The 13,132-nt window shown below is 39.3% G+C and overlaps 1 protein-coding gene across 4 annotated transcripts in view; it reads left to right on the plus strand.

Annotated features, from left to right (window-relative positions):
- Positions 1-13,132, plus strand: part of Ccdc50 (coiled-coil domain containing 50) — a 68,106-nt gene that overhangs the window by 30,646 nt on the left and 24,328 nt on the right. For 3 of the 4 annotated variants that reach the window (XM_006985093.4, XM_006985092.4, XM_076548660.1), the window contains exons 2-5: positions 142-204; positions 1,144-1,270; positions 3,883-3,973; positions 9,972-10,089. In XM_006985093.4, coding sequence (XP_006985155.1) covers positions 142-204; positions 1,144-1,270; positions 3,883-3,973; positions 9,972-10,089 — 399 coding nt within the window. Of the gene's footprint in view, positions 1-141; positions 205-1,143; positions 1,271-3,882; positions 3,974-9,971; positions 10,090-13,132 lie in introns of those variants that run through there. The other variant, XM_076548662.1, reaches the window with a different exon arrangement.

Genomic DNA, 13,132 nt, shown 5'->3' on the forward strand with positions numbered 1-13,132 from the left:
TATTAGACATTTTATGCATTGCGATTTATTTAACGTAAAAACTGCAAAATATTAAAATTGTTTTCTTGAAGTACACAGAATTATTTTTATGTAGAAGCACAGTAATACTAATAAGTTCTCCATTCTGTTGTTCTTCTTCAGTGTGTCGAGATTTTGCTGTCCTGGAGGACCACACCCTGGCTCACAGCCTGCAGGAACAAGAGAGTGAGTAACAGTTCTAATTCATGAGCCTGCAGCTTTCTCTTTAGTGGCAGCGTGAGGCTGGTTTCTTCCTGTGAGGTAAGGAGAAAGTCAGTAAGTATACCTCACATCTACCCTGAAGGATAGGTCTTGGCAAATGAGAAGGGTGAATAATGAATTCTGCATGTTTTGAAGTGAGTCAGGGTAAGAATAGTGTTTACTGTCTGGAGGAAAAGGATACACAATCCCTTCCTTAGGAGGGAGACAGTGGTTGTAAATATATCTGTATGTAGTATGTCAGAGGCTTGCCCTTGGACTAGAAACAGGGGCATTTTCTACAGGCAATTCTAGTGTCTATGTTAAGTTACACTGTGGATTTGTTTGTTGTTTGAGATGGGGTCTCACGTAGCCCAGGCTGATCTGAAACACCCTATGTAGTCTGATCCTCCTGCCTCTGTGTCCCATGTGCTGGCATTACAGGCATGTAACACCACACACCCAGTTGATGCCATGTTGAGGATAGGACTCAGGGCTTCCTGCATGCTAGGCATGCACTCTGCCAACAAAGGTGTAATCCCAACCCCACATGGGGGATTTTTCTGAATACTTATTTAGTCTTTTAGTGGAAAGTAAAACTCAATTAGATGGCAATTTATGAATTCATGATTTGTGAGTTCTTGGAATGGCAAGCGAGTTTAGTAGAAAGAACAGAAATAACAGTGGCCAGCTTAGAGTGTCTATATAGACATCCTGGCATTGCTACTTTTATGTCACATGATCAAAGGCAGTGACTTACTCCTTTTGGTATTTTTATTCAGTGGAGTAATTTTTAAAGTGCTTTTATCTATTGTTAAAAGCATAAAATGGAGTGGTGGATATATGGCGAGGTTCTTCTTAAATTAATTAAGAGTTTTTTATTAGCCAGTCAACACGTGGTAACTCCTCTTTCAATGGTTCTTCCAGTTGAGCATCATTTGGCATCAAACATTCAGCGGAACCGTCTGGTCCAGCATGATCTGCAGGTGGCTAAGCAGCTCCAAGAGGAAGACCTGAAAGCCCAGGCTCAGCTCCAGAAGCGCTACAAAGACCTGTGAGATCTGGGGAATGTTGTTGATATGAGGCCTGCCTCTGGGACCAGCAGCTGGGGCAAGGAGGCCCCTCCTGGCTCTGTTTCTTTTCTGGCTGCGATTACAAATTGGGTGGTGGCTGTCCGGAAGTTTTCTTTGGAAATTTTTTTTGTTACTGAAATATGCATTGGGAAGTGTTAGTCACAGTAGGCATACTTTTAGCTCTATGACTTTGAGCTGATTGGCTGGTCTCTTTCAGTTTAGACCTTGTACCCATGTCATGAAGAAAATAATCTCTTCTCTTCTGACTGTAAGCTTGTTTGGGGAAAGCACAGGGACAACGAGCACCGATTCCTTGTGTGCCATCGTGGGCTCCTTTAGTTTTCGTTGCCATGTTTGCTGCTCTGTCCTCCTTTGATTGCCTTGCTTTTCAAGAAGCACAGTGATCTAGAAAGCACTGAGTTGTAGTATGATAGGTTATAAGTGTTAAATGTGAGAAATGCCACATTTCTTCATAGGACCCCAAGGGTGGGGGCTCCTAGGCAGCTAGAAATAATGGCTTTCAGCCTTTGCTCCCTGGCTAGCTGGCACACTAGACATTTTAATTAACTAATGGTACCTTTCACTCTGATAGGGACTTTTAGCTACTTCTGAGCCAGGGTGACCAGTGTTGACCGCTCTATGCTCAGGTAGTCCTCCTTCCCCATGGCTCTGTATATTTAGCCCACTGAGCTAGAAGTAGCCCGATCTAGAAGCAGGCTTTGAAGTTGTGAAGCTAAGCCTAAGCTACACTTTCATGTGTTCTGTATCACGTGTGACCTTTGGAATTTTGATCGGCTTTCCACACTGTGCTTCTGCCTTCTTCCTGTTCCTTATCACCTTGTTTAAGGTTATTCCTTTGTTTTCATGGGTAAGATCCTAACGTACTTGACCTGGAACATGAAAGTCTAAGCCATTTTTTATAACTTCTTTAGTGGCATGAGAAGTCATGGCATAGCTCATGTCTGACCGAAATCAGGTCTGTAGACTTTTCATTTAGGGATTGTTTCTTTGCTACCGTGTCTTAAAACGAAGTCTGATGTGAGCTCTTGTATTCCCTTGTTTGTTTTCTACCACCTAGTGTGTGTATACACATTAGTGTGTGTAGACACACTTCTACTTTTAGATACATCTACCAATTTCCAAGATTATTCAAAACCAACATTTTGTGATATAATCAAAAATGATTTTTATCTCCTTGGGTTTGTTAGAATACTTGGGTTTTAGTTGCTCCAGAGAAAGTTAAGGTTCCCCTGACAATACTTTCTAATGTAACATGCTGACTCTGAGTATTGAGTATACAACCATGTCTAAAAGAATATTTAAAGTTCAGTTATTAGAGGGAAAGTGAAGGGAGATGTATTTATTTAGCAGTTGAACTGCAAATTATAATTTGAATTTTTTTCTAGCTTGTTTTGAAGTAGTCATTTCTAAGCATAATTTTGTTCATCTTTCCTAGATGCTACTTTGTACAAGAGATAACTCCCCAGAGTTATCACATTCTGGAATTTAAAAATTCTCATTTTTCTTAAAACCTAAAATCAGAAGACTCTGTACCAAGGATCATACTTTATAGTTACTTCTGAGAGAATCAGACTTCTTCAAGATGCTAGGAGAGATGGCTCAGTGGTTAAGACAACTGGCTGCCCTGGGAGCATGCTCACATTACCTTCTGTACCTCCAGTTCTAGGGATCTGATGATGTCTTCTTGTCTCCTTGGGCACCAGACATGTATGTGGTGCCTATTCACACATGCAGGCACTCAACACAAACACATAAAATAATTGACTATATCCTAAAGGTGCTATTCTAAAGGTTCTTTTTTCTTACCAAAACAATTGCCTTGGTTTCTCCCATCTGAATATATAAAAGACTTACTTTTTTTTTTTTGTTTCCTCTGTATTGAGCATCGTGTTGGGTCCATAGTAGTATTGCTTTAATTTTTGTTTTATGTATTAATATGAAAATCAAACAAATAAGAAGAAAACTAAAAACAAGAAACTATGCTAGCAACAGTGTTTCTAATGTCCAAAGCATTGAGAAAACTGATATTTTTCAAAGAGGTCTCCAATTGTTTACTGTTAAAGAACGCAAGCTCTTTTTGTCCTTTTAAATTTTAACACATCTTTTAGTGTTCATTTCCAAATTTAAAAATAATGCAGATCATGTTTTATTTATACAACACTTTTAAAATCATACTACTACCACTGATCACAAAATTATTGATGTTTTCATGAACTTTCTCACATTCTTTTTCTGTGTGCTCTGTATTTGAATATTGGCAGGTATTGATCTCCTGGGCTATACAGCTTCTGTAGAATTCTGGAAAACCCTGTACCTTCTTGTAGAGTGGCCCAGTTGGCTGAAGCAATACTACTTTCATTACAATATCTGAGGGAAATGGCAGTTTTTCACACAGTCACTTTGTGATCCAGCTTTCTACTTGGTTCAGTTGGACATTGGTCCTTTTTGTCACTGTCATGCAAATTGATTAAAATATGTAACAACTTGCAATGAATAGTCAGTAAATGGTTCTGCTTAACAATAGTGTTCCCTTGTGTTCTTTGTTTATATCACCTTTGGCTTTGTTTTATAGTGAACAGCATGATTGTGAAATTGCTCAGGAAATTCAGGAGAAGCTGACTATTGAGGCTGAGAGACGACGCCTTCAGGAGAAGAAGGATGAGGTATGACTTTGGTGAGGGTCTACATCCATGGGAGGGGTTTAGCTCAGTGCAGCCTTTCTGGATGGCAGCAGGACTCTGGAGTGCAGTAGGGCCTAGGTGTTGTTTTCTGTGGACCACTATTTATGGCCTCATGATGGCTTGTGTTCTTCAGGAAGTCTTGTCATGAAATCTGAGTTTGTTTTCTAGCGCTACTGAAAGAAGTTATCTCTAGCGTGATGACTTAACAGGGTAGGAACAGGAAGTCTGTCTGGCATGAGCTTCCCTGTCCACATCAGCTTCCATCGTTATTGGCATAAGCATGAAGCCCATGACTGGTTCGAGGACCCTGTCGTATCCTACATGACCTTAAATGATTATATCACAAAGGCCTCAAAAGGCTCTGAGTAAATGAAATGCTGGGAGCATTCTTCATCTTGCCAAAACTGCATCTGGGTTGCAGCTTTTTTGAGGAAGCCTAGAGTGTAGCTCACACTAGCATGAGCAGTCAGTTCTTGTGACCTGGCATTATTCTCACAGCTTTTATAGGCTGACCTAATGTATTTGATTCTTCCATCCTTTTTGTTTTTAAAGTTGCAATGAATATAGTTGACAATAGTGCTTCGATTGTGAGAAGAGGAATTTAATTTGCAGACGTTTGCTGTTGTGTTGTTTATTTGTAATACTCTATACTGAGAATTTCATTTGCACTAACTCTGTGTCTACCTTCTTTCACACATCTTAGGCTGTTGGTCATCATTGTACCGACTTATAGCAATGTAGAAAATGATTGGTCAGTTTTAATGGCAGGTTTATAGTATGATTAGTTATATATCCAGAATCACCTTTCATAGCTACAGGGGGTGATGCTAATAATCACATACAGTGGGACTGTTTTGGGCTAATTGACATGTGTGTCACTTCAGGTAGATCAGTGTCATTAGTAAATTAGCCTACATACAAAGAGTCACCTTTGCTTCCTAAGATTCGTTCAGTGTCACTGAGTGTGAGATATCTAAGTATATTTATTTAGCTATTTGTTAAAGAAATAAATTATGATTATCTGATAATTATAGCTACAAGTAAGAATTAGGGTTGACTTCTGATCTACTCTGTTAGTATCCCAAGAAAACTTTTCTTACTGCAGGATGCCATACCTCTTTATAGTAAATGCTTTCTTTTGGGATGAAACCAGGCTGAAATAAATAATTGTATTTTATAGACAGGAAGCTTCTGTCTGTAAATTAACAGATGGATTGGCCTCTTATAAATGCTACGTATATTCTCTGACTCTACCTCAATTCAGGAAAACATGAGATAGAAAAGAAAGCCAAACACTTGATTTTAAGTATGTGGGTTCAAGAAAGCAAGGTAGTAATTAATTCCAGTTTGCAGAGCAAGAAAGTGAGTCTTAAATAGTGACTTGGTTCCAAGTTATAGTAAGATGCAAGAGAAATTTGTTTGTTTTTCCTATTTAGTTCTGACTTATATGTACTGTGGCACAATATAAAACGTGGTTTAGAGTTGAGATGCTCAGGCCTAAATTTTAGCGTTTTAGCTTTTAACTGTTTGGTGTCCACCTGTTCAGTTAAGTCTGCAGTCTTAGGCTCCAGAGTGGCCCGTCAGGTCCGTTGATAGACCTTTGCAACTGAAAGGCTGTGGTAGGGTTTCAGTGAGGTGGGATGTAAGAGGCCTCTGGTGCTTCCAAGTTGAGAACTGCTTTCCTTTTAGCTTTTGGCTGGCTGGTTTTTCCACTTCCATCCCTTGTAACAATATAGATTTCCTTTCCAGAGTATATATGCAAAATTAGGGGAAATTAAATAAGTCTGTTCCTTTGTGGTGTGGTTTAAGGCTCTTCTTTTCAGGCCTTCCACTTGCTTGCCCTCCACTACATTTTGACCTATCTCTCCCCTTACTCTAGTAGAGTCAAAAGTGAACTGAGAAACAGTCAGGGAGATTTCAGCAGCTAAGTCTTCATGATTAGAAATAAAAACAGCCTTCAGATTGTTCACTGCTCAAACTCCTGCCTTAGATCAGGGTGGCTGCTGTGGAAAGAGAAAAGTGTGACTTAGTGATTACTGTGTCATCAGTAGTGAATGACAGGTTACATTATTGTCACTGGAGGATGGAACAGCATTCCTCAGAAGCAGAGCAGTAGTTCCAAGTCTCCAGCCTGGCTTTGACACATTTCCTGTCACTAATGAGCTGTCCTGTTTTGTTCTCCTCTCTCCTTCACTTCCCTTTGTCTTCCTGTGGAGACTCTGAGTCTCTGGTTCATTTTTCGGTAGCGTGACTGTGGAAAACTAACTCCTCTTTGGATTTTCACCGGGAACTTTAGATATGTTGTGTCAACTCTCCTGAGCAGTCTGCCCCTCCTCAAAAAATAATAAGATCAAAGCCTCTTTCCTCTCAGATCAGAGATATTTTTCTAAACATTGCTGGTCATGAGACATAATAGAAGTATGCAGTTTTGTGTATGTGAATGGACATTTTCAGCTATTAGCGTGTTTATTACTGTTGTGTGTGTTAGCAGAGCAGATGCAAGCACAGTAGCCTCTGTGCAGGGAGACGGTGGAGAAAGGAGGGCCAGGGAGGCTGCTGGTTAGCATTGGGAACCCCTGCGAGTCTCCATTCCCCTCCCTCCTCCTTGTTTCCTTCCCTCCGTCCCTGTGCATCCTCCTCCTCCATTTCCTCCTCTTCTCTCCACTCTTCCCCTCCCACAGTCCTCATACTTTTTCTTTTCTGTTTGAAAACAAAACTCTCATGTCACATCTTAAATACACTAGCTGAGTTTTCCCTAGGTGCCCGCCCGATGGAAAGCCTTGCAGCTTTGGGTTGTACTGCACTAGTAGGGTTTGAGGTCCAGACATGTGGGTTGGTTCCATGTCAGGGGGTATCACTTTGGTCACAGTAGGGGCATTTGTTTGTGTTAAGATTTCTTAAAGATATGTTTGCCCATTTTGTTTTATAAAACATGAATTCTACAAGGTTCATATTTTTTTTAATTCAATAAAACAACTGTCATAAAACAAAACTGAAAAATCCTAGGTTACTTCTTAAAAGATGTCTTCTATCCGGTTTTGAAAATGTTAAGATGCATTTAATTTATTTATTATGGGGAGCAATACTGTTAATTGAACTCAGAGCTTTGGGTATGCTTGAGATACTTTTCCACTGAGCTATACCCTCAGCCTTCAATGTGCATTTTAAAGAGTTAACTTTTACAGTGAGTGTTTTGAACTGAGTGCTTTGTATTTGGAGGATCTGCTGAGACCGTGTGCTCTGTTCTAGAAGATGTGTTCACAGGAAGGGAGCTGAAGATCAAGAAGGCTGTACATATGCAAGGTGATCAGTTGACTGGCTGCATCCAGCTTGCTGACCAATACCAGCTGCCTTTAGTGTCAGAGGAAAGCGCTTTGCTGGTGGTCACGCTGTCCAGGAGTGTGTCAGGCTGTGGTATAGTTGGAAAGCAGGAGGCGGACTCCTTTGGGGGCCTGTGATCTGGGTATCATGGCAGTTATTCAGTCTGGTTCGACTCTTCGACTTTAGAAAGCCATTTCTTCTGAAGCACCTAGAATCACTGAGAGCTTAGAAGAAAAGAAAACTTTTGCTGGTTAAGTACCTGACATGTATTCTCTTGCTCACCAGATAGGCCAGCCAGTGCAGTTGTAAAGGAGGTCGTGATTGTTGTTCTGCTATTCCTCAAGGAGTAGACTGTGACTGCTTTATCACCAGGGCTGAACTCAGTACCAGGAAAGCAATGAAGAGTTTCCGGAGTGTCGTTTAATGGTGTTTACTGGCAGTTGGGCCTGATGGTTTTCTCTTGTATTCTTTTCTTCAGAGGCAGCATCCATGCTTACTATAAAGCACAGCAGGCACTTGGGGAAATGCTATTGGGGTGGGTAGGAAATAATGTAACTCAGGAGGCATTGTGCTTCTTTCTGCTTCTGTGATCAGCAATGTAAGAACTTCAGAGAATATGTATAGAGCATGATAGTTATGGGGTACAAACTATCTTATGCCCCCCCCCCTTTTTGGTTTGAGTATCATTTAGTAAGATCTAAGGCAACAGTTCTGGCTCACTGGTATGGATGAAAGCAGGCAGATTTACTCAGATGATTGTTAAGTTCTCAGAAACAGTTGACTTAATTTAAGGTTGAGTAGCTTATACTTTGTATCATACCAAGCTTAATTGAAACCTTAAGAAATTTGTCTTGAATAACTACTGTTTCTCTCATTATGTCACTTTTAGACAGTCTGGCTTGAACTCGACTGAGAACAGAATCACCAAAGGGACATTTTTCTATCAGTACATTAGAAATTCACTTCCCTGTGTAGAAAAGCATAAAGTGGGATTGTACCCATCTCCTTTACCGCTCACTCTGAGCTGTGGCATCATGTGGGTACTTGCTCAGATACCTGGCATTGTATGATCTGAGAGTTTAAAAAAATTACAAACTTTCTTCAGGGCTGTGTGTATATTTCATATGTATAAGTTGGTTAAAACCATTTGTTAATAGCATATTAAAGTTTGAAACTGGACATTGACATCCATATTATCAGAATGATAAAAATATCTGTTACAGTCATTACTAATTTTATTTCCTGGTAGCATTAGCATCTAACTTATATTCATTTGTTCATTCATTCATTTATTTTTTTCAAGACAGGGTTTCTCTGTGTAGCTCTGGCTGTCCTGGAACTCGCTCTGTAGACCAGGCTGGCCTTGAACTCACAGAGATCCACCTGTCTCTGCCTACTGAGTGCTGGAATTAAAAGCTTGGACCACCATGTCTGGCTCTAACTTGTTTTTTTTATGTATGTGAAACAATTCTGATTCCTTTGAATGAGTTATTTCAAGTTTTTGTTTTGTTTTTACGTCTTTTACTATATTCTTTTGGACACATTTAGAAAATTTCCGAAAGAAGAAAGGTACTTTTTTGCACCATTAAGATCTGAACACTGTTTATTCCATATATAAAGAGCTACCTCAAGTTACCCATGTTCTTACCATCACTTGTTTGATGAGCTTTCTTGTCCTGTTGTCTGAGCCTTGAAGAAACTGATGGAGCATGGAGCTTCTCTCCAGAAAAGTACACAACATGCACAAAAGTCTTTCATGGGCAGAGTCTTGACGTCCAGAATACTCCCACCCCAAGCAGAACTGTTGATAACCTTTCATCTTCTTATATAGTTCAGACCACAGACCCTGAAGATGTTCAGGAGTGCCTATGATCCACCCGCCATCTTTTGCTGAAGTATTTCTCATCTTGTGTTCTTTAAGCTTTTGGACATTCCTTGTACCAATTAAGACCCTAACAGCCTTGCTCATGCTCTCTTCTGCATGTTGCCTGCTGAAATGTCATTCCTTGTCTAAAGCCTACCAGTGCAGAGCTGCAGTGATTCCTTTAAGCATAAGAAGTATTCTTTCTGTGGTGTCTCTATAGGTATTCAGTTGTCTCATCTTCATGTTATTGTGGTTGTAATATTTGGGGAGAGTATTAGAATCCATAGCAACTGCTCAGAATAGAGCCAATGGGTACCAGGCAGAGGCTTAATCTTTCTGTTAATACAGCAGTATTCCTCTGAAAAACCAGCTCAGAATCACCACATAATTATTTTTACAATTTTTATAACTAAATTATAAGCCAGCTTATTAAGTTTTGTAGCTTGCTATTTCCTTGCAAATCCAAATCTATTTGGATGAAAGACTTCAAAAGACAGATTTTAAAAATTATGCCAGAATTAGCTTTAGACAAAATTGCTATGACTCTTTTCATAGATTTAGCTAGCTTTATGTTTTAATTAGGGAAAAAGTAAAGGCCAGAGTGCTTTTCTAGAATATGCATCCCTCTTGCTGAGCAGACATGTTGGCATTTGAATGACATTTCATGAGTGCATGGAAAGCTGAAGAGCCTTACACAGCAGAGGAGAGCAGACAGGAGGAAGTCCAGTTCCCCTGCGTCAGCCTTGTTTACTCTCTGGTGACCACACTGTTTTGACTTCCTTTTTGTTTTTGTAGGACATAGCACGTCTTTTACAAGAGAAGGAGCTACGAGAAGAGAAAAAGAGGAAGAAGCATATTCCAGAGCCTTCTGGGGGCAGTGCTTTTGGAGATGGCTGCTATTATGATGATGGAGGTAACAGCCAATGCCTGTACCATGACCTCCCCTGTCCTTAGCTCAGCTCCAAAACTCCCTTTTCAGTTGGTCCACAGAGTCACCTGAGGGATTACGGGACACGGCCCTTATTCCAGACCCTGGGTGAATTTAGATTTGTGGCAGTGTTCTGTTTGATTTTTAAATTTATATCCTATTTTATTTTAATGAATGACTGTATTTCTAAATAAGAAATATAGGATGGCCATGTTTTTACTTAGAACTTGAATATGGCTTATATGGCTTTGTAACACTTAACGCACTCTTGTGTCCTGGAGCCATTGTAGTGCTGTGTTATCGTCTGAGCACAGAATAATGTAGTGCGGGAAATGCTGGCTGCAGCTCTGGATTTGACCCTTTCCTCCAACGGTCTGAGCAGTGCTGTTTGAGGAAAGAAGGTGCATCATGCAGCAGCCACTGGGTGAAAGCTGCCGTTGCTCTTCGTTCCCCTGTGATTACCTGCAGTACCAAATTTACGGTCTTGATGATTTCCCTGCCATTTGATTGGCATGTAGAATAACCTGTGAGGGAACGAAGCCCCTCTGCAGTCCCACGTGTCTAGTGGTGCTTTTCATTGTGGTGGTGATGGTGTGGTGTGGGGATTATCTCAAAGTGTGTTGGGAACAGAACATTTGCAAACAGAGAACACAGTTCAGCTCTTTCAAAGATTTGTCAAGTGAAGGAGATTTATTCTAGCATCATGACTTAGTAATTATCGAGGTTCGATTTCAAGACTGTCCTTCCAGGGATAGCAGTGAACACAACTAAAGACAGCCTAGACAGTAAACATTGTCACATCAGTCATCCTAGAGGGCCTTGAAAACCAGTATCAGCTGCTTAAAAAGATTCTGTCACCTGAAAGTGTGTCTTTGCCTTTACTGAGCAGACTCAATGTATGTATAGGTGGTAAGATTATTGTAGTTTGAGAATAATATTGCCCAGTCACTTTTTTCTTGTTTTCCCTCACATGACTGTAATTGGTTAGCAGTCAGCTCTCTGGCCTGTTTGGGAAGTGGCTTGATTTCTTCCTCTATAAACTCAGCTCTTTTTAAAGAGCTATTTCCATTATGCTCTTTTTCTTCTGAATTGTATATTCTATCTTACACAAAGAAAAAGAGTTTGTTACATTGTTTTCTATACTTGGGACCAGAAGGTATAGTATCTTTTTTAAAATTATTCTATAGTGATGAATAAAATCTTAGAAATTCAGAACTGGTGGATTTTGTTTGTTTATCACTATAATAAAATCATTTTATTTTATATGTATGGGTGTTTTGCCTTTACATATGTCTTTGCATTGCATGTGCCCATGGAGGCCAGAAGAGGGCATCAGATCCTCTGGAACTGAGTTACAGATGGTTGTGAGCCTCCTTGTGGGTGCTGGAAATCAAACCTAGATTTCGTCTAGAGAAACAACTACTTGAGCCCTATTTTCAGCCCCTCTATTTTAAAATTTTAAGTCTAAAAAACTTTAGAGTAGAAGAAAAGTCAACTAAAATGTACATTTTAGGTACTTGTATTAAAACCCATACTAACTGGAGCTGGTACTCAAGCATGTGTGTTTAGATTCCAGTACTGGTGCCTGAAGCTACTTTATTATAGGACACTATGTAAACTTTTTGTAGCTTTTCTTTTTTTCTTCAGGAATACCTACAATTATATTTATCTTAGCTAGAGAATGGAGTGGAATAAATGCTTGTTTCGAGGTGCTACAAGAATATGAAGGAATAGAAAATGTTGGCCGCTCTGAGCTTGTGTAGACACTGGTATTTCTTTGGCTTTGGCAGTTATGTATGTTGTTGACTATACGGTTCTCATTACACACCCCAGAGTTACACCTAGTTGGTTTCCATAGGGACCGTGCTATTCAGCTTGTCATTACAAAGCAGTCATTATGCTCTATGTAAGGATTCTTTCCCAACACACGTGATCAATTCTTGGATTCTGCTTTAACTTCTTTTAAAGTCTGATTTTTGCCTTAGTTATGTAATAATCACAGTCTATCAATATGCTTACCCTTTCAACTTTTGCTGTACATAAGCTTTAATAAATCTTAAACAATGATCTATAGATTATAAATTTGAAATTATCCAAAATATTTGTGAAATGTTCGTAGAAAAAATAGCATAAATTATTCCTTTGTGAATCCATGTTTATCTTCAAAGCCACTTGCCTGGTTTCATGTTCATATTTGTGATTATTTCTTAATACATGAATAACCTTTGAAGACTATCACTTTAGTCCCTTAGGACAAGTTGTAGTTTGACAAAGTTATTGACTCTGACTTCTCTAAGACATTTTTCTCATCTCTAAAATGAAGTTATAAAAATATGTTTCTCATATAGATTTTGAAAAGATCAAATAATGTAATTTTGGTGGGTGACTTGTAAACTTTAAAGTAATGTATATGTGTACATATATACACATATACACTTGCATTGTGTTTAAACAAGATCTTACTTTGGATGACAAACATGGAGATGCACACTTAAAATGTAGATACAAGTGTGTGTGTGTGTGTGTGTGTGTGTGTGTGTGTGCGTTACACAACACACATAGATTGCCAATAAAGGCATTAGTTGTATTTGCCAAATAACTTGGTCTCAAGAACATCCAAATGTCTTCCTGCAGCCAGAAGGGGTTGGAAGAGTCTAGCAGAATCCCCTACTGTGGTCTCTCCTACCTCAGATTTAAAGATGCCATTATAGGTAAATGATAGAAAATAAAACTACTATCAATTAACTGTTTAGGAAGAATTAAACAAAATTATAGTCTCATAAATTTATCTCCAAGCAAAATCCTTTGTGTTTGCTCTGAGCTTAATGATGACTCCACTCATCCACTCCATGAGCACACTGGTATAGAGACTGTAAACCCACTCTCTGAATGTGCTCATCATTAATAGCTTGTCAGTATTACATTAACTCCAGTAGCCAAAGAGTTAATGAGAGTTGAAAGAGCAGATGTTTTTATCATAGAAACTGTTAGGTTTCACTTTTATGTCAATTACAAATTAGGCTCTGAA

Source organism: Peromyscus maniculatus, chromosome 12, assembly GCF_049852395.1.
Source record: "Peromyscus maniculatus bairdii isolate BWxNUB_F1_BW_parent chromosome 12, HU_Pman_BW_mat_3.1, whole genome shotgun sequence".
In the NCBI taxonomy this organism is placed as follows: domain Eukaryota; kingdom Metazoa; phylum Chordata; class Mammalia; order Rodentia; family Cricetidae; genus Peromyscus; species Peromyscus maniculatus.